Raw genomic sequence first — 21,595 nt, 5'->3', positions numbered from 1 at the left:
AAAATTATGACTTTTTCTTAAAATTATGACTTTCTCTCAAAATATAATTCCAAAATATGATAACTATACAATATGTATTAATAATGCACCCTTATACTATATATATGTTGATGATACAGATGTTTATGAACATATACTGTAATTAATTTAACTTAATAAAGAGAGATGTTAAAGGGGACCTATCATGCAAAATGCACTTTGTGTGTCGGGGAACTCACGCAGCGTCAGAAAATAAAACCCTCTCTCTTTTCCTCCGTACCCAAATATTTTAAAAACTGGAATACAGATTTAATGCCAATATGACGTAATTTCGGATGGTGAACCCACAGAGAGTTGCTATCAGAAACAATGCCTGATGTGTTTTGGACGTAATCTCGTCTTTGTTTACATTAGCAAGCCTCGCTAACACTCAGAGCTAACCTGTACTGGAGAGCACATGTGTTTTTAAAAAGCAGGAAATAAAAAAAGAACTCACCTTGTGATAAACCTGAGAGAGAGAGAAAGCATTTGAGCTCCATACTGTTTCAGAAATAACCCTTGATGTGGTTTAGAACAGGATGGCGTTTTATCACAGCAGAATGTAACTTTATCTCCGGTAGAATTCTGATCAGGCATTAGCTCCGCCTCCTCTTTTTTGTGTGTGTGTTAAGGACCCAAAATCAGCGTTTCTCTAACAGGGCTGGAATAGAGGGGTTTGAGGGATTTCTAAAATGCATCATCTGTTGAGCAAAACACATCATAGACATGTTTTTATATATTTGTATATATCTGAGACCCATAATATATGCCTAAAACACTTTAAAACATGTGGCTAATCCTCAGAACCTCGCTGGCTTCAGATCCAGAATCAGGGTCACTTTATTTGAGAACACTAAACGCAGAGGACAGAGTTTTGCTGTCGTGGTGCAGAAACATGTTTGATAACTGAAGAGCTAACACTGAGCCACCAGGACTTCACACGGACTCGATAATAGCATCATAAAAAAGTGACATGCTGTGAACGCGCCTCAATGCTGGTCGTTCTCTGAAAACACCAGACGTTCACTGGAACTGTTAAGCGTGTGCGATGTGGCTGGAATCCAAAATGTTATATTAAAAACAATGGTATTTTTTTAATACAAATTACATTCAGATTGAGAATGCGTAATTCAGTGGTGAACCGTCAGGGCCTTCAAGGTATTCAGACCCTGGAACACTCAGATAAAACACTCAGATAAAACAAACAAAAAATCGATTTAATTATATAAATAAAATGTAATAAAATGAATAAATGAGAATCGTATCCGTGTTGTTGATCTGTAATATTACAGTGTTACGTTGATTTGTTTGTCCTTCTCGGACCATGCACTACGCATTTCAGTGGTTTTGCAACCAATCAGATCTTGTTCTGGGTCTCTGGGTAGAATATCCTTCAACCAAGGTATTCTACATCCTTGATCGAATGCGTTTCAATACTGCGGTGATGAAACGCCATATCATGGATTATCAAGGATTCTCTCTGAAACAGTCTGGAGCTCAAAGGCTTTCTCTCTTGCCGGTTATACCACAAGGTGAGTTCCTTTTTACTTCCTGCTTCTTCACACACATGCTCTCCAGTACAGGTTAGCTCTGAGTGTTAGCGATGCTAATGTAAACACCGACCATATTACGTCCAAAACAGTCGGGCATTGTTTCTGATAGCAACGTTTCTGATTGGGCCGTGGGTCCACACTTCAGATATTACGTCATATCGGACGCAAATCTGGATCAGCTCCGTTGTTCCCCGTTTTTAGAGATTTGGGTACGGAGGAAAAGAGACAGGGTTTTATTTCCTGACGCTGCGTGAGTTCCCTGACACACCGGGACACATGTTGATGTATAAAAGACATTAGAAAGTGCATTTTGCACGATAGGTCCCCTTTAACACAGGGAAGATAAAGTACAATTGTTGAAAAAAATCGAAACATTTAATATAGTTAAGTATTTATACACACATAAGAAATTTAAATATATATAAAATAAATAAATGTGTATTAAAGTAGTCAAATAAAAAATGGTCATTATAAAACAAAATGGAATTTAAATAGTCATTCAAACGTAAATGTAAAAATGTGCCAAAAAGATGAATACAAATATGAGAATAAGAATTTGAAGTAAACAGTGTCTTATTGTACAATATATAACAACATAGAAATATATACAATTGTGTATATTACAATATTTGCAGTGGTTTAACAGTAATGATAAATATCTTAATGACAGATGTCACATGTTAAATAACTTCATATCAGCAATAAAGCTTATTATCATATTTACTTATGATATTTAAGGACAGAAATTATCTCATCCCGTCTTTTCTTCCATCCCTCTTCCTCCTCAGGGACGAGATGACGCTGACGAGGAAGATCGGGTCTCTGCGGTACTTCTACAGCGCCTCCTACTTCTTCTCCGCCATCCTGGTCATCGTGTCGGCCGTCGTGCCGCACGCGCTCAGTAAAGGCATCATCCTGCGCCGCATCTTCACCACCGCCTCCTACTGCATGGTGCTGAGGATGACTCTGACCCGCCAGCTGCCCGGGTCCATCCAGATGTGGTACGACACGCTGGCGCTGGTCAAGAAGATCGAGGTGAGTCCAGAGAGACAGGGGAGGAGGGAGTAGACGTGTTAAAGGTGAATATATACTGTATGTTAGAAAAATCTCACTGGTCCCCGGCTTGAGCTTCAAATCAGGATCCACGTATCTGTGATCCTCTCCAGAATGGAAGGAGTCATCACATACAGAGCATCAGCTAGTTCCTGAACAGTGTCCTTCACATGCTGATATCCAAGAGAGGGAGTTACACAGTCACAAGATGGAGGAATACCAGTTATTCTAGGTTATCATACAGTTTTTTTCTCAAAATGTTGGATTTTCTGAAAATCAAAAAATGTTGACTTTTTCTCAAAATCAAAAAAATCTGACTTTTTCTCAAAATGTTGATTTTTTTTTGTCACAATTCTGACTTTTTCTCACAATTCTATCTTTTTCTCAAAATTCTCACTATTTCTCAATTTTCTTACTTTTTCTCAAATTTCTAACTTTTTCTAAAAATTCTCACTTTTTCTCAAAATCTAAAAATTCTTTTTCTGAATGCTTAACATTTTTAAATATCACTCGTCAGCGGCTTGAGCTTCAAATCAGGATCCACGTATCTGTGATCCTCTCCAGAATGGAAGGAGTCATCACATACAGAGCATCAACTAGTTCCTGAACAGTGTCCTTCACATGCTGATATCCAAGAGAGGGAGTTACACAGTCACAAGATGGAGGAATAGAAAGCAGTCTTCAATGTTTACTTCAGATTAGCTCCACGTCAGAAATGAGCATGCTTGATGTCTATCTCCACAGAGGCTGAATCATCATGTTAATCACATAGCTATCATCTGCCTCAAACAGTCCTGATGCTCTTCTAGGTAATCACACATCCTGTCATGTTCACAGCTACAGTTGGGATACCTTTGTTATCATGTTACTCTCATATTGGAAGAGGACATTCAGAATTTTCCCAACACTATATATATAATCAATCAATCAATCAACAACTTTCTAAATAATGATTTTGAAAAGTGATTTGTCTTAAGAGCCGGTAGAGCATATATACGCCCTGATGGCAACATATAATGCTGATGTTACTCTCCAGGAATTCCTGATGAAGGAGGAATACCGAGCGATTGAGTACAACCTGACCACCACCGAGCTGGAGCTGGTCAACGTTTCTGCATCCTGGGACGAGGTTTGTTCTATTTCTGTCAATTCTCCATGTGGTACTGCGACAAAATGTCTCTCACTTGACTATTTCACTTACAACGGTATATCAAAGGATAACACCCTATAGCCCTATAGTCTTGGGGACACTTATGGAGAATAAGTGTCCCCAAGACTATAGAGCAGCTATTTGCCTCCTGAACTCATCCTCCTAAGTGCACCAAAAAAACGTTATATATAGGCGCTTTTACACCAAATACTTTGCCGTACTTAGTTCATCAGAACTCTTTAGTTCTCATGAACTAAGTACAGATCGCGTTCACACCGGAATAAGTCCCTGAGGGAGGATTAGGCAAATGAAGCCGCTGACGTCACTTCGTCTTCTTCTGCTTTGGGTTTACTGGCAGGCCGCAAACAACTTCACAGCGTATACTGCCACCGGAAGTCCCCGGCAGGAAGTCCCCGGAGTTGGGGACTACTACGATTTACTACTTCTGAGTAAATCGCCAGAACGCCGACACCTCCTCATCTCCACCGCTCCCATGTTTTTTTTTGTGTTGCCATAAGTTAGTCTCTCTCCGTTTGTGCGCTGGGCTAATGCTAATGCTAATAATGCTAATGCCAGCAAATACAACGGCGGCTTCACAAAACATTTGGGAGTTTTACGGGGCGTGGTTTGCAATCCGCCCAGCCAATCAGAAATGGGAACCTTTTTCTCCCACGAAAGTACTCCGGTGTGAAAGCGCCTATTGCTTCTCAAACCAAAAATAAAAACAACACCCCTTCCCCCTTCCCAGGTAATAAACACATAGCTTTTTGATGAATTAAACTAGTTAAACCAACATAAGTCTATAAAATAAGACATAAGAATAAATATAATTAAATTAAAAGCCAAATTAAAATGTAGGTCTTGATTTGGCTCCGAAAAGTATGAATTTAGAGCTTGTCTTCAACATAAGGCGAAACAAAATGACCTAACCTGAATGTTCTCAAATCACTTCAGACTTTCTGGATGACTGCATTGTCTTGTTTATGTCTCTTATGCTGGTGTTATGTATTGTGTATCTTGTTTTTTATACGGCGACCTTGAGAGCCTTGAAAGGTGCCTATATAAAATAAATGAATTATTATTATAACATCTCAATAATCCCTCAAAAAAAGGTAATAGAAAATAAAAAGCTGCTTGGATTCTTTCACGCCAATGTTTAATGATAATTAGATTTCTAAATCGTGCAGCCCCTTTTTAGATTTCATACATTGACATATTTCATCCAATAAGTTACAAGAAATGCAGAAAGGAAAAGGAAAAGTTAGACATTAATGGTAAAGTGTTGGTATTACATACTGCAGTTCGTCCATCTGACTAGACTGGCTGGATATGTTTGTTTATAATAATAATACATGCTATTTGTATAGCGCTTTTCCTGGTGCTCAAAGCGCTTATAGTATACGTTTTAGGGAAGAAATATAGGCCCATCAACTGATAAACTACAGGGTTCTTGTGGTCATTAAAAACCTGGAAAAGTCATGGAAATTCAAAATGCTAATTCCAGGCCCTGGAAAAGTTTTGGAAAACAATATTTTTCCCAAAGTTTTGGAAAAGTCATGGAAATTGAACTAAAGTTGCATCAAATATAATTGATATTTTATCTAATCGCGGAAATAGTAATACTATAATGATAATAAATACTGTATAGTATTGAAACGTAAAATGGCATTTAACTGTCGAGGTATTTTGCTGGCGAGAGATTTTAGTTGCTTTAGCGTGTAGAAGCTAGTAAGCCTATTTGATTTGTTTTAGATAAGCACAACATGTTTCAGACCTTATTTTCCTGTTCCATGTTCAAATAAACTATTTTCAGTGGCACCGCTGAGAAAGAGTAATTTTTTTGGTCATGGAAAATTAGGTAAAGGTCCTGGAGAAGTCATTGGTGAAGAAGTGTATGAACCCTGAAACTATCTGATGTCAATATTAGTATTTATATTTGCCCCAGAAATCTAGAATCAGTCAAATTTGAGCACATTTACTGTAAGAGAGAAGCTAAATCTCCCACACCCTGAACGCACCATGCCCTATACAGGTGTAGTTAACTCCTCACCATGGGTAGTATATCTTATCTACAGTATGGACAGAGGCAGTCAACAGGTTTGATTCATTGACCACCGGACCCCGTGGGAAAACAAACTGAGGTTTCTTTTTCCCCGTCACTTTGCATAATTAATTACCCCGGTGTCGTCACCAAACTTTGCCTTTTGCTGGGAACGCTGTGAGATTTCACCGTTGTGTTCACCGTCTAATTCCCAGATTCTCCTCTTGCCTTCTCCTCTTCCTGGAATGTGCCATTCTCCCATGAATGGGAGGGGTGTTGCCTTTCTTTACAGCTGACAGCATAGCATATACGTCAGCTCATTACAATGAGAATCGCACAGGCCCAACGTAAACAAACCAGCAACGAGTCGCAGCATTAGAGGAACAGTGACCCATAAAAAAGCAGCGGGGGGGTCAATGATTAAACTCAAGAACAGTTCCTCCTTTTCTTCTAACATTGATGTGTCATTCGTTAATGTGTGCAGAGGCGCTGACGGATGAGGAGAGATCAGGCCATTGTGAGGCTTGAACTGTCTTTGGAGAATCTCCTGTTTCTCACAGCAGTTTGATTCTGAAAGTCAGTCAGCACTGAAGCACGACAAAAACGAAACAAAAGCACAAATCATGTCCACTTACATGTACACATACCTAATGAGTTATAATTAAGCGTAGTATGGTACAGGATTAGTAAACTATGTTCTCTTGTTCTTGTTCATCTTTGTTTTCCTCTTGATTTGCCCCTTCTTCCTCGTCTTGTGAGTTCGAACTGCAACAACAACAAGGACAACTGATTGCTTAATCCAATTGACAAAAACAAATAATTACATTACATGTCATTTGTTAGACGCTTTTATCCAAAGCGACTTACATACATTCAGTACTGTGGACAATCCCCACAGGAGCAATTTGGGGTGAAGTGTCCCAGGGACACAACGACATGCTGACTGCAGTGATACTCGAACTTGGTACCCCCTGATTCGAAGTCCATCACACTATCCACTGAGCCACAGCCTCCCTGATTGTAACTTTTTGATAATCTTTTAATCATTTAAGTCATTTATCAGTCACTAATGGCGGAAACTGCTCTTTTCAGGCTCTCAAATACGGAGAATTCATACTTTTTCTCAGTGTTATCTTAATACAATGAACATATTTGGGTTTTTAATTGACCTTACAATAAATTGTCTTGTCCTTTTAAGAAGGTAGGATAGCATTTTTAAACGGAAACTGTTACTTGCAGTCGCAGCTCTTATCTGGTTTATATTAATACTATTTCAAGCGCACACATTTTAGTCCACATATGTTTCAAACTCCACAAACTGGGTAATTTTAAATGATTCTTCAGTATGTTTCTACTATCTCTGGTGTTGGTTCAGTCCATTGAAAACGGATAAGACTCTCATTTTGAATTCTTCTGCAGGGCATTGGTGAGTTGTTTGAGAAGATCAAGCAGGAGAACAAAGCTAACGGACATCTGAACGGAGACGCCGGCATCTTCTTCACCAACCTCTACGTCACACCTGTCCTGAAGAACATCAGCCTGTACCTGGAGAAAGGAAAGATGCTGGCAGTGGCCGGATCCACGGGCTCAGGGAAGGTAGGTCAGAACATCTCAGTGTGAGAGTGTTTGTAGAGATTATACGCTAAATCTCAAATAATTCTAAATCCATCTAATGTTTGGTAAAGTTATACTCAACCAACACAACATGCTGATCATAGATTTGTGCAGGAATGAGTCCTAAAACCAGGAAATTAGTCAGCATTAACACTTCTGGTTTCTTTTGTCTCAAAGTCAATGGTTTTTTCAATCAGTTTGTTAGATGAATAAAATAAGGTCTGTGGTTAAAACAAGCTAAAGAGAGGTTCACGTTTTGACTTAAAATACATCAGTAAATACCCAACTGGTGGATTTAAAAATGGCGGATGCTAACAGTGGCTAAATGAAAGGACTAAACGTCATCACGCCCAACATTAGCCACCCTTAGCTTAGCAGTGCTGACGTGAAGTCATGTGACCGTGCTGTAGTTAGTTTATAGCCCAACATTAGCCACCCTTAGCTTAGCGGTGGTGACGTGAAGTCATGTGACCATGCTGTAGTTCCTTTATAGCCCAACATTAGCCTCCTTTAGCTTAGCAGTGCTGACGTGAAGTCATGTTACCGTGCTGTAGTTCCTTTATAGCCCAACATTAGCCACAATTAGCTTAGCAGTGCTGACGTGAAGTCATGTGACCATGCTGTAGTTCCTTTATAGCCCAACATTAGCCACCCTTAGCTTAGCAGTGCTGACGTGAAGTCATGTGACCGTGCTGTAGTTCCTTTATAGCCCAACATTAGCCACAATTAGCTTAGCAGTGCTGACGTGAAGTCATGTGACCATGCTGTAGTTCCTTTATAGCCCAACATTAGCCACCCTTAGCTTAGCAGTGCTGACGTGAAGTCATGTGACCATGCTGTAGTTCCTTTATAGCCCAACATTAGCCACCTTTAGCTTAGCAGTGCTGACGTGAAGTCATGTGACCGTGCTGTAGTTCCTTTATAGCCCAACATTAGCCACCCTTAGCTTAGCAGTGCTGACGTGAAGTCATGTGACCGTGCTGTAGTTCATTTATAGCCCAACATTAGCCACCTTTAGCTTAGCAGTGCTGACGTGAAGTCATGTGACCGTGCTGTAGTTCCTTTATAGTCCAACATTAGCTTTTTAATAATCATTAAGTGGTGGTAATATGTGGAGATGATCCTGCTGAACAAAACGTGTAAGTATCATAATGGTGGTTTTTGCAATATTTAAAAATCCAAAAACCCCATTGGCTTTTCGTTAAAACATCATCACTGCACCACTTAATTGCAGCTTGTATTAAAGTAGAGCATTGTTTTAATACTTAACTTTCCAAATGTAGTATATCGTGTTAAGATTTACCCAAATGTTGTCAATAGATTCGACCGCTGCATCAACACCGCTGCAAACCTAGCTTATATGTTCTCTTTTTGTCTCAGATTAAAAGGCTTCTGGGGTTTTGTTTTTGGAAGCTTATCAGGAATTCTAGAAATGAATACAAAGGGCCTATATTCTGTTGCTCTAGAGTTACTTCTGAAGGGTAAATCAATACAAAATAGATGAAAAAAAGCACTGCTTCAATTGTAACATTGCATGATTGTATCTGTCCTTTAATAAAAACACATTATACAATAAATGTAGTATATCAAAGAGACCACATTTCGCCTGTGCTGGAATCACTGCACTGGTTGCTGGTGTCCTTCAGAAGTGCTTTGAATGATTAACAAGGCTTTACATAACCGTGCACCAACATAATTAAGTGACTGTCTCTCATTTCATCAACCAGCAAGGACACTTAGATCCTCCAATGGTTCACTTTTAAAAGTACCTAGAGTAGGGCTGCACGATTTGGGGAAAAAATCTAATTGCGATTTTTCTGACAGATATTGCGATTCGATTTGCGATATTTGTTTTTAAGTGACCCAACGGAAGTTTATTGTAAAATGCAGCCATATCTCCGGCTAGGAAGGTCGTATCAACGTTCTCCCGTCTCTAGCACCCCGCAGCCCGAGCTACGAGTGAAATAACTAAAGTTACATGAAACTTCCGTTGGGTTGCTTTAAAGTCAAGCTTCAGTTTAAGATTCACCCTGTAATAGAAACATGTGATGGATCATTACTAACCTGAGTCAGATGGTTTCACCAAAGCATCTAGGAAAGCTCCATTGGAAGCCATTTGGAAAAGTATTTCAAAAATACTTGGCAGGTGATTGGATCAATCTGTCTCTCACCTTCTATCATGGGCCTCTTCTGATTGGTTAACAATGGCTGGTACATGTGGAGCACAGCACTTCTGATTGGTGTGGATGACTGACACACAAGAAGAACACAATCGATTAATCGTTCAGCCCTAACCTAGAGTGCATTACAAGAAAACTGGGGAGGCTGCTTTCTGCTTTTATGGCCCAAAACTGTGGAACGGTCTCCCATTTCATCTTAGAACGGCAACCTCCATTGGAAGACAGACAATTAAAGACCTATCTTTTGAATTTGGCTTATCATTTTTAGTAGTATTACTGTTCATGTTTTATTGTTTTACAGAGGTGGGAAGTAGTGGAGTACAAATACTTCGTTACTGTACTTAAGTACATCGTTCTGGTATCAGTACTTTACTCCACTACTTATTTTTCTGACAACTTTTACTTCTTACATGTTGAACCCAAATACCTGTACTTTCTACTTCTTACATGTTGAACCCAAATACCTGTACTTTCTACTTCTTACATGTTGAACCCAAATACCTGTACTTTCTACTTCTTACATGTTGAACACAAATACCTGTACTTTCTACTTCTTACATGTTGAACCCAAATACCTGTACTTTCTACTTCTTACATGTTGAACACAAATACCTGTACTTTCTACTTCTTACATGTTGAACTCAAATACCTGTACTTTCTACTTCTTACATGTTGAACTCAAATACCTGTACTTTCTACTTCTTACATGTTGAACTCAAATACCTGTACTTTCTACTTCTTACATGTTGAACTCAAATACCTGTACTTTCTACTTCTTACATGTTGAACCCAAACACCTGTACTTTCTACTTCTTACATGTTTAACCCAAACACCTGTACTTTCTACTTCTCACATGTTGAACACAACTACCTGTACTTTCTACTTCTTACATGTTGAACACAAATACCTGTACTTTCTACTTCTCACATGTTGAACACAAATACCTGTACTTTCTACTTCTTACATGTTGAACACAACTACCTGTACTTTCTACTTCTCACATGTTGAACACAAATACCTGTACTTTCTACTTCTTACATGTTGAACACAACTACCTGTACTTTCTACTTCTTACATGTTGAACACAAATACCTGTACTTTCTACTTCTTACATGTTGAACACAACTACCTGTACTTTCTACTTCTCACATGTTGAACACAAATACCTGTACTTTCTACTTCTTACATGTTGAACCCAAATACCTTTACTTTCTACTTCTTACATGTTGAACACAAATACCTGTACTTTCTACTTCTTACATGTTGAACTCAAATACCTGTACTTTCTACTTCTTACATGTTGAACACAAACACCTGTACTTTCTACTTCTTACATGTTGAACACAAATACCTGTACTTTCTACTTCTTACATGTTAAACCCAAATACCTTTACTTTCTACTTCTTACATGTTGAACACAAATACCTGTACTTTCTACTTCTTACATGTTGAACACAAATACCTGTACTTTCTACTTCTTACATGTTGAACACAAATACCTGTACTTTCTACTTCTTACATGTTGAACACAAATACCTGTACTTTCTACTTCTTACATGTTGAACTCAAATACCTGTACTTTCTACTTCTTACATGTTGAACTCAAATACCTGTACTTTCTACTTCTTACATGTTGAACACAAATACCTGTACTTTCTACTTCTTACATGTTGAACACAAATACCTGTACTTTCTACTTCTTACATGTTGAACTCAAATACTTGTACTTTCTACTTCTTACATGTTGAACACAAATACCTGTACTTTCTACTTCTCACATGTTGAACTCAAATACCTGTACTTTCTACTTCTTACATGTTGAACACAAACACCTGTACTTTCTACTTCTTACATGTTGAACTCAAATACCTGTACTTTCTACTTCTTACATGTTGAACTCAAATACCTGTACTTTCTACTTCTTACATTTTGAACCCAAATACCTGTACTTTCTACTTCTTACATGTTGAACACAAATACCTGTACTTTCTACTTCTCACATGTTGAACTCAAATACCTGTACTTTCTACTTCTTACATGTTGAACCCAAATACCTGTACTTTTTACTTCTTACATGTTGAACACAAATACCTGTACTTTCTACTTCTTACATGTTGAACCCAAATACCTGTACTTTCTACTTCTTACATGTTGAACACAAATACCTGTACTTTCTACTTCTTACATGTTGAACCCAAATACCTGTACTTTCTACTTCTTACATGTTGAACACAAATACCTGTACTTTCTACTTCTTACATGTTGAACCCAAACACCTGTACTTTCTACTTCTTACATGTTGAACACTAATACCTGAACTTTCTACTTCTTACATGTTGAACTCAAATACCTGTACTTTCTACTTCTCACATGTTGAACACAAATACCTGTACTTTCTACTTCTCACATGTTGAACACAAATACCTGTACTTTCTACTTCTTACATGTTGAACACAAATACCTGTACTTTCTACTTCTTACATGTTGAACACAACTACCTGTACTTTCTACTTCTTACATGTTGAACACAAATACCTGTACTTTCTACTTCTTACATGTTGAACACAAATACCTGTACTTTCTACTTCTTACATGTTGAACACAAATAACCTGTACTTTCTACTTCTTACATGTTGAACTCAAATACCTGTACTTTCTACTTCTTACATGTTGAACTCAAATACCTGTACTTTCTACTTCTTACATGTTGAACACAAACACCTGTACTTTCTACTTCTTACATGTTGAACACAAATACCTGTACTTTCTACTTCTTACATGTTGAACCCAAATACCTTTACTTTCTACTTCTTACATGTTGAACACAAATACCTGTACTTTCTACTTCTTACATGTTGAACTCAAATACCTGTACTTTCTACTTCTTACATGTTGAACACAAACACCTGTACTTTCTACTTCTTACATGTTGAACACAAATACCTGTACTTTCTACTTCTTACATGTTGAACACAAATACCTGTACTTTCTACTTCTTACATGTTGAACACAAATACCTGTACTTTCTACTTCTTACATGTTGAACACAAATACCTGTACTTTCTACTTCTTACATGTTGAACACAAATACCTGTACTTTCTACTTCTTACATGTTGAACTCAAATACCTGTACTTTCTACTTCTTACATGTTGAACACAAATACCTGTACTTTCTACTTCTTACATGTTGAACACTAATACCTGTACTTTCTACTTCTTACATTTTGAACACAAATACCTGTACTTTCTACTTCTTACATGTTGAACACAAATACCTGTACTTTCTACTTACATTTGAACAATACTATTCTTACATGTTGAACACAAATACCTGTACTTTCTACTTCTTACATGTTGAACACAAATACCTGTACTTTCTACTTCTTACATGTTGAACACAAATACCTGTACTTTCTACTTCTTACATTTTGAACCCAAATACCTGTACTTTCTACTTCTTACATGTTGAACTCAAATACCTGTACTTTCTACTTCTTACATGTTGAACTCAAATACCTGTACTTTCTACTTCTTACATGTTGAACTCAAATACCTGTACTTTCTACTTCTCTCATTTCCCAAACAGCTGGTTCCTTTAGTCTGAATGTGTGTTTGGTGCGTGATCATTATTCTTTAGAGTCATTGCGTGCCTATTGATTTGAACACGATCCGTGTATCCATCATTTCCTGGTCTTCTCTAAAGAAGAGGGACCAATGGAAACGTTGTCATGTTGCCGTTGTTCAGCATGGAAACATTCATTAGCTAACAATGACATTATTGTTCTATTAATATAAAGGGAGGTCAGGTACTCTTTAAAACAGCTGCTAGTTATGGGTACTTTTGACTTAAGTACATTTCAAAGCCTCTTTACTTCTACTTGAGTAAAGAAGTTTAGTCAGTACTTCGTATTTTTGAACACGAGTATCTGTACTTCTACTTGAGTAAAGGATGTGTGTACTTTTGCCATCTCTGTTGTTTTAACATATATTATTGTTCCTAATTTGTTATTGTGATTTGTTTGTCATACTCTGTAAAGCACTTTGGGCTGCGTCAAGCATGAAAGGGGCTATATAAATAAAGTGTATTATTATTATCAAAATGTGACTTCCTGCTTCCTGCAGAGCTCCCTGCTCATGCTGATCCTCGGGGAGCTGGTGCCGTCGGAGGGTAAAATCCGACACAGCGGACGGGTCTCCTTCTCGCCTCAGACCGCCTGGATCGTGCCGGGGACGATCAGAGACAACATCCTGTTCGGGCTGACATACGACGAGTACCGCTACACCTCCGTCATCAAGGCGTGCCAGCTGGAGGAGGTACTTTCAAAATATCATTCTTCTTTTATCTCATATGTTTTTGCAGATGTAGGAGGTGTGATCAACCCTGGTGGTTGTTGTTGCTCATGCACACACTAAACAGATTATCTTTTTATAATGTTTTATTTCGTTTATTCTAAAATCACCAAAAGACATAACATAGATTCTGTCGTAGCAAGAGGATTTTTGCCAAGATTTTCAAGGTGGTACATTATCTGCAGCCTGTTTTCAGTCAGACGACCATGTCCTCAAACATCTCAAAACACAAAATCTACTAAATCTTAGTTTTATAAAGTGGCAGAGAATTGAAATACTGAAGTAAAGTACCTTAAAACTGTACTTGAGTACGATACTTGAGTATATATACTTAGTTACAGTCAAACGCTGACTAAATATGACTTTATAGTTACAAATATTATATTTTTAGGTGCAGATTTCTCTCCAGCAAATGTGTTTTTGCTCCTCAAGTCTGATGCTCTCTGCTTTCTTTTCCTTTTTCTGGCATCAAGTAGTTTCAGGTTTCCCCCCCGTCGACATTTACACCCTTTATGTCCCTCTCTCTCTCTCTCTCTCTCACACACACACACACACACACACACACACACACACACACACACACACACACACACACACACCCACACACACACACACACACACACACACACACACACACACACACACACACACACACACACACACACACACACACACACACACACACACACACACACACACACACACACTCTCGCTCTCATAAGCCTCAGTGTTGAGTGACGGGCCCCTCAGCAGAATAATGTCTCCTCTGTTGCCATGGAAATCTCACATTGTGTCTCTGGGATGGAATATGAGACGTTTTCAACACACAGCAGAAAACATCAGATCTGTCGGCTGGTGTCAAATATGTGTTATATAGTTAAGCAGGAACATATGACTCTTAACCGTGCTTACCATGGTGAAAGATCCTAAAAGGGATTTGAATACATCTTTACCATCGATTTATAACATTATTGATTATTTTCCTTATTCAATCGTATGGTCTTTAAAATGTAAAAAAATAGCAGAAAATCTAGTTTTTTCTAAAAAATCTATGGGGTTGTCTGAAATGTCTTGTTTTACAATATTCAGTTTTATATGAAATAACACGAAGAAAAGCAGAAAGTCTTCCTATTTTTTAGGCTAAATTAAGCATTTTATGCCATGTTTGCAGAAAAAAATACCTTTACTAATATTTAATAGATTTGTTTACTGACAAACGACTTTTAGATAAATCCAATTATCATTGCCGCTCTATTTTTCAAATGGTTTCTTATACTGCTTATACTTTACTTTTTCATAATTAAATAAATTGAGTACAATGTGTAAACAGACACAAACAACAACAAATTATAACGTACATTTCTACACATAAATATTATGTTAAGAAGGTGATTTTAATGTGATTTATGATACGAACGTGGGTATTAAAAGGAACAAAAATACAGTTAATTACTACATTGAATATATACAGTAATGGATAGTGGCATGTATCCAAAGTAAAAAAAAAAAATCCATAATCTCATTTTTTTAAACCAATGTAAACGAACACTTACATAAAGTGTATGTTGATACATCAGTGACATTTTTTTGAGTGTTGATATTTTAAATCCAGCAGAGGGTTGGAGCGTGATGGTGTTTACTACCACGCCTAATCTCCTGTGTTTCAGTGTTTCTAACAAAAACAAAACATGTTGTCACTGCAAACAAAGCTGGCATGCCACATCCACGCCTCGATGTACCGTATGGTGTCTTTGAGGTGTCGGTATACTGTATGGAAATGACAGGAAGTGCTTTGTTTGTGAGTGTTAGGCTGAACATTGGAGACATTTCCTTCAAAGTTTAATTAAAAAAGCCGCTAACAAGAAGCTGTGTTTTGGTTGATACTCAGTTTCAGTTAGGAGTGATTGTTAATTAAAGTGCCATGTTTTGCATATCTTGTAGTAGTATAGCATTAAAGAAGGTACATCTTTAAACCAGAGTGATCTTATATTTGTATATCTCTAATTAGATCAATCCTAACGAGTTAAAAAGTACACATATTCTCAATTTTACAACTGTGTTTTGTGTGGTTAGATCAGATTAGATATACTTTATTGATACCAATGTGGGATTTCGTTTTGTCACAGCAACATGTAGACAAGGCCTTGCACATGAATACAAAATGAAATCAAATGGAAAATAAACATCGAAAGTAAATGTCCACATCCAAATGAAATAAAATAGAAAATAACAATTCATATTTTTTTGAGAAATTCTGCATTTTATGTCACGTAATATATAAATAAAAAGCTAAAATAGAGGAAGTTTGAAGGGGGAAAATTCCCCAAGACGACTGTGACGAAGGTAGCCTTGTAATATTGCACATGTGGTCTAGTTTGAAAGTGTTCCCCTCCCGTCTTGTCTGTTACTGGTGATTGTGGTCACCTGGTGGTCACCTGGTGGCCTGTGTTGTCTCCTCCCCCCCACCTGTGTCTTATTGGCCTGATTAGTGTGTGTGTATTTAGGCTCTGTTTTCCCTGTCAGTGGAGTGTGTGTGAGATCCTTGCTGCTGGTCACTGTGTTCACATGAGACAGTAAGATTGAGGCTGTGTCATGTACCACAAGGAGTAATAAATGCCCACACCGGGTTATATTTTAACTCTCTGCCTCCTTGCTTGGTCGGGTCGCTCAACGGTCAGTCTCACAGCGACCCTGAGAGACGATGCGTTTAGGGGTCTTGTGCAGCAGACAGACGATGCGTTTAGGGGTCTTGTGTCGTCTTGTGCAGCAGACAGACGATGCGTTAAGGGGTCTTGTGTAGCAGACAGACGATGCGTTTAGGGGTCTTGTGCAGCAGACAGACGATGCGTTAAGGGGTCTTGTGTAGCAGACAGACGATGCGTTAAGGGGTCTTGTGTAGCAGACAGACGATGCGTTTAGGGGTCTTGTGTAGCAGACAGACGATGCGTTAAGGGGTCTTGTGTAGCAGACAGACGATGCGTTTAGGGGTCTTGTGTAGCAGACAGACGATGCGTTAAGGGGTCTTGTGTCGTCTTGTGCAGCAGACAGACGATGCGTTTAGGGGTCTTGTGCAGCAGACAGACGATGCGTTAAGGGGTCTTGTGTAGCAGACAGACGATGCGTTTAGGGGTCTTGTGCAGCAGACAGACGATGCGTTAAGGGGTCTTGTGCAGCAGACAGACGATGCGTTAAGGGGTCTTGTGTCGTCTTGTGCAGCAGACAGACGATGCGTTTAGGGGTCTTGTGCAGCAGACAGACGATGCGTTAAGGGGTCTTGTGTCGTCTTGTGCAGCAGACAGACGATGCGTTAAGGGGTCTTGTGCAGCAGACAGACGATGCGTTTAGGGGTCTTGTGTCGTCTTGTGCAGCAGACAGACGATGCGTTTAGGGGTCTTGTGCAGCAGACAGACGATGCGTTAAGGGGTCTTGTGTAGCAGACAGACGATGCGTTAAGGGGTCTTGTGTAGCAGGCAGACGATGCGTTAAGGGGTCTTGTGTAGCAGACAGACGATGCGTTTAGGGACCTTGTGTACTAGACAGACGATGCATTTAGGGGTCTTGTGTAGCAGACAGACGATGCGTTTTAGGGGTCTTGTGACTGTAATTCCTCCCATTGTTGCCCTTCAGCAGCAGACAGACTGTGGTGGGTGGTCCTCTCCTCTGTAAACTCCTCTCCAGCCTTTTTGTTCACACTGAGACACACAACACATGTTTTTACTGCGCTGCCTTACTTTACAAGCTGTTAAACACCCTGTTAACTTGATCCCCTACGCGCTGCCGTCAGGACGGCGGAAGCTGCCTTAAAAAGGTAGGTTTGTTTTAACGATGATAAGCCTGTGCTGTCACTTCATCCTTACTGGTGTGGGCGTGTAGTTTCACTTTCAATAACCAGCGTATGTGTTGGCTTGTGACATCCTTCATGTGTTCGTCCCATCTGTGATGTGTGCTTTTTGTTGTGCTTTGACAATAAAACTCTGATCAAATGAACATGAATGGCTTTAATGAGCAGGTAAACGTCATACACACAGAACTAGATACAATTTCCCCCAAAAAAAGAATTGTGTTACTGTAAATACTTTGTGGGTTTAATTGCAATACACTTGGATGAATACACTGCGAATGAATGGGAATAAGTGAAAAAATACTCAATTAGGATCACTTACAGATATTACAATTATTTTCAAGGACTTGAAACATTAAAAGTAATTAAATATATATATATATTTTAGGGGCAGATTTTCATTTAATTGAGAAATACATCCGTTATGTAAATAAATTAGTAAATATAGACTCCATGGCTCCATTTCCCACCTTGTTTATTCATATTTTAGGCATTTAATTGAAATACTTCAGTGCTCAAGTGATCAAGGTTTTTTGATCACCATTTAGAGAATAATTGAGAAATAACATGACAGGAATTAATTCACAAGGATAGTAAAGAAAGTAGAGGCTGATATGGAAGAGGTGGAAGTGAGATATTTTGACATGAATGTGTTTTGCCTTTCTGCCAAGCTCTCTGATATCACACCGTTCCTCTTGCTGTTGTATAAACGGTGATCCTGCATGTTTTTTGTTTGACCCTTTGACCTCTTTTATTTCCGCTCCAGGACTTTGCCTTGCTGCCGGAGAAAGACAAGACGCTCCTGGTGGAGGGAGGGGTGACGCTCAGCGGGGGTCAGAGGGCTCGCCTCGGCCTGGCCAGGTACTTCCTGTCACACCTGATATTCTATCTTATTCACCCCCTATTTTATATTACATTACGTTTCAAGATACCAAACCATGAGGATATGAGTTCAGAACAGCAGGAACCCTGCTAGTTCAAAAAGTGGCGCAGAGATTATGTATTAGGATAATCTTCACATATCGTCGCTAATGTTGGGCTATAAAGGAACTACAGCACGGTCACATGACTTCACGTCACCACCGCTAAGCTAAAGGTGGCTAATGTTGGGCTATAAAGGAACTACAGCACGGTCACATGACTTCACGTCACCACCGCTAAGCTAAAGGTGGCTAATGTTGGGCTATAAAGGAACTACAGCACGGTCACATGACTTCACTTCACCACCGCTAAGCTAAAGGCGGCTAATGTTGGGCTATAAAGGAACTACAGCACGGTCACATGACTTCACGTCACCACCGCTAAGCTAAAGGAGGATAATGTTGGGCTATAAAGGAACTACAGCACGGTCACATGACTTCACGTCGCCACCGCTAAGCTAAAGGCGGATAATGTTGGGCTATAAAGGAACTACAGCACGGTCACATGACTTCACGTCACCACCGCTAAGCTAAAGGTGGCTAATGTTGGGCTATAAAGGAACTACAGCACGGTCACATGACTTCACGTCACCACCGCTAAGCTAAAGGCGGCTAATGTTGGGCTATAAAGGAACTACAGCACGGTCACATGACTTCACGTCACCACCGCTAAGCTAAAGGCGGCTAATGTTGGGGGTGTTGACGTTTAGTCGTCTCATTTAGACACTTGTTAGCAACCGCTGTTTTTAAATTCACCAGTGGGGTATTTACTGCCGTATTTTATGTCGTAGAACAAAACATGAACATCTCTTCAGCTTTAAGACATTATTTTAAGGCAGCTTACCAAAAACATTGACATTTAGACAAAATGCTGAGTCATTTCCGGGTTTAAGGACCAAACCTTTTGAAATACTACATCATGTCTTTCAATCACTATTATTTCTGTATCCATTAGCACAGACATCATCCGCTAATTAGTCATAATGACAGCCATTTCTTTCCCCAACCTTTAATGTTTTGTTGGTTTGCAATCAACAAAAACAAATTTTTATTTAGTCATACCCCTAATTGGTGAAAAGACAAATATAGCAAGCAGTGAGATATTTCTGTGGCTTGTTTTCAAAGAGATAATCAATTTGTTTACTAAAATCTGTTGCATGGATCAAAAAGAGAGCTCCTCATGGACTTAAAAAACGTCATTTGTTCCTTTTTAAAAACCAACACACGTTCACCTCAGAAACTTCTATCCCCGTCAGAGGTCTGCATAAACATTATAGGTACCCAATAAATACATTAAAACCATCAATTTCAACGCAATAAACATCATTACTGGCACTTCCAAGGTAAGAGGCTCCATTCCTTGTAAGCCAATAAAAACGTCTGCTTAATAACATTTACAAGTGTGGAGGATTTAATGTCCTTGGCAATGTTTCAGGTTACAGTTTTTGTTCCCATCGGTGTAAAGAATGGAGCCTCTGTTGTAAATAATCAGAATCTGCTGGAGCTGATAAGCATCATCTATCACTCTTATCTGTGTGTGTCTGTCTGCACTAACTGTTGTGGTTTATGGTGTCAGGTTTCAATGACGAGTGCTTCCTAAGCCTTTTATTACTCCATTAAATCAGACACTCTCATATCTCAATGCATTATTTATTGGTTAAGTGTCTTGCATGCATCAGTTGCAACTTCTTCATTTACACCAATCTGGCATAGAGTTTTCCCAGTGGTGGATAGAGCCCTCTGATCCATTTCTTAAAGGACCCTATTATGCGTTTTTCTCTGTCCTGTAGTGTGTTATATGGTTTTTAGTGCATGTAAATGGTCTGCAAAGGCTAAAAATCCCTTCCCCTCTGCGTCAAACGCCTCCATTAGACTCATGGACGTGATAGGCTAAGGGGCGGGACATCTCTAAGCGGTCGACCAATCACAACAGAGCAGGCCAGCTAACCATTCAGAGCAGACTGGGCTCTGGTTTAAGACAGAGGGTGAAAAGAGGTGCTGCAGCACAGGCAGTAGGAGAACAAGAAAGAGCTTTTTGAACATTAAAGCATGAAGACATGTAGAGACACTACATACTGATATACACCTGAACATCAGCAGGAGAGGACTCTTTAAAGTAGAGACACTACATACTGATATACACCTGAACATCAGCAGGAGAGGACTCTTTAAAGTAGAGACACTACATACTGATATACACCTGAACATCAGCAGGAGAGGACTCTTTAAAGTAGAGACACTACATACTGATATACACCTGAACATCAGCAGGAGAGGACTCTTTAAAGTAGAGACACTTAATACTGATATACACCTGAACATCAGCAGGAGAGGACTCTTTAAAGTAGAGACACTACATACTGATATACACCTGAACATCAGCAGGAGAGGACTCTTTAAAGTAGAGACACTACATACTGATATACACCTGAACATCAGCAGGAGAGGACTCTTTAATGTAGAGACACTACATACTGATATACACCTGAACATCAGCAGGAGAGGACTCTTTAAAGTAGAGACACTACATACTGATATACACCTGAACATCAGCAGGAGAGGACTCTTTAAAGTAGAGACACTACATACTGATATACACCTGAACATCAGCAGGAGAGGACTCTTTAAAGTAGAGACACTACATACTGATATACACCTGAACATCAGCAGGAGAGGACTCTTTAAAGTAGAGACACTACATACTGATATACACCTGAACATCAGCAGGAGAGGACTCTTTAAAGTAGAGACACTTAATACTGATATACACTTGAACATCAGCAGGAGAGGACTCTAAAGTAGAGACACTACTGATATACACCTGACCATCAGCAGGAGAGGACTCTTTAAAGTAGAGACACTACATACTGATA

At 39.1% G+C, this 21,595-nt stretch overlaps 1 protein-coding gene across 1 annotated transcript in view; it reads left to right on the top strand.

The window, feature by feature from the left end:
* Nucleotides 1-21,595, top strand: part of cftr (CF transmembrane conductance regulator) — a 62,419-nt gene that overhangs the window by 19,815 nt on the left and 21,009 nt on the right. The window contains exons 8-12 of the mRNA XM_034208417.1: nt 2,360-2,606; nt 3,661-3,753; nt 7,235-7,411; nt 13,734-13,925; nt 18,569-18,663. Coding sequence (XP_034064308.1) covers nt 2,360-2,606; nt 3,661-3,753; nt 7,235-7,411; nt 13,734-13,925; nt 18,569-18,663 — 804 coding nt within the window. The remainder of the gene's footprint in view (nt 1-2,359; nt 2,607-3,660; nt 3,754-7,234; nt 7,412-13,733; nt 13,926-18,568; nt 18,664-21,595) is intronic.

Source organism: Gymnodraco acuticeps, unplaced genomic scaffold (genome assembly GCF_902827175.1).
Source record: "Gymnodraco acuticeps unplaced genomic scaffold, fGymAcu1.1, whole genome shotgun sequence".
NCBI lineage: Eukaryota > Metazoa > Chordata > Actinopteri > Perciformes > Bathydraconidae > Gymnodraco > Gymnodraco acuticeps.
This window is presented reverse-complemented; position numbering and strand designations above follow the sequence as displayed.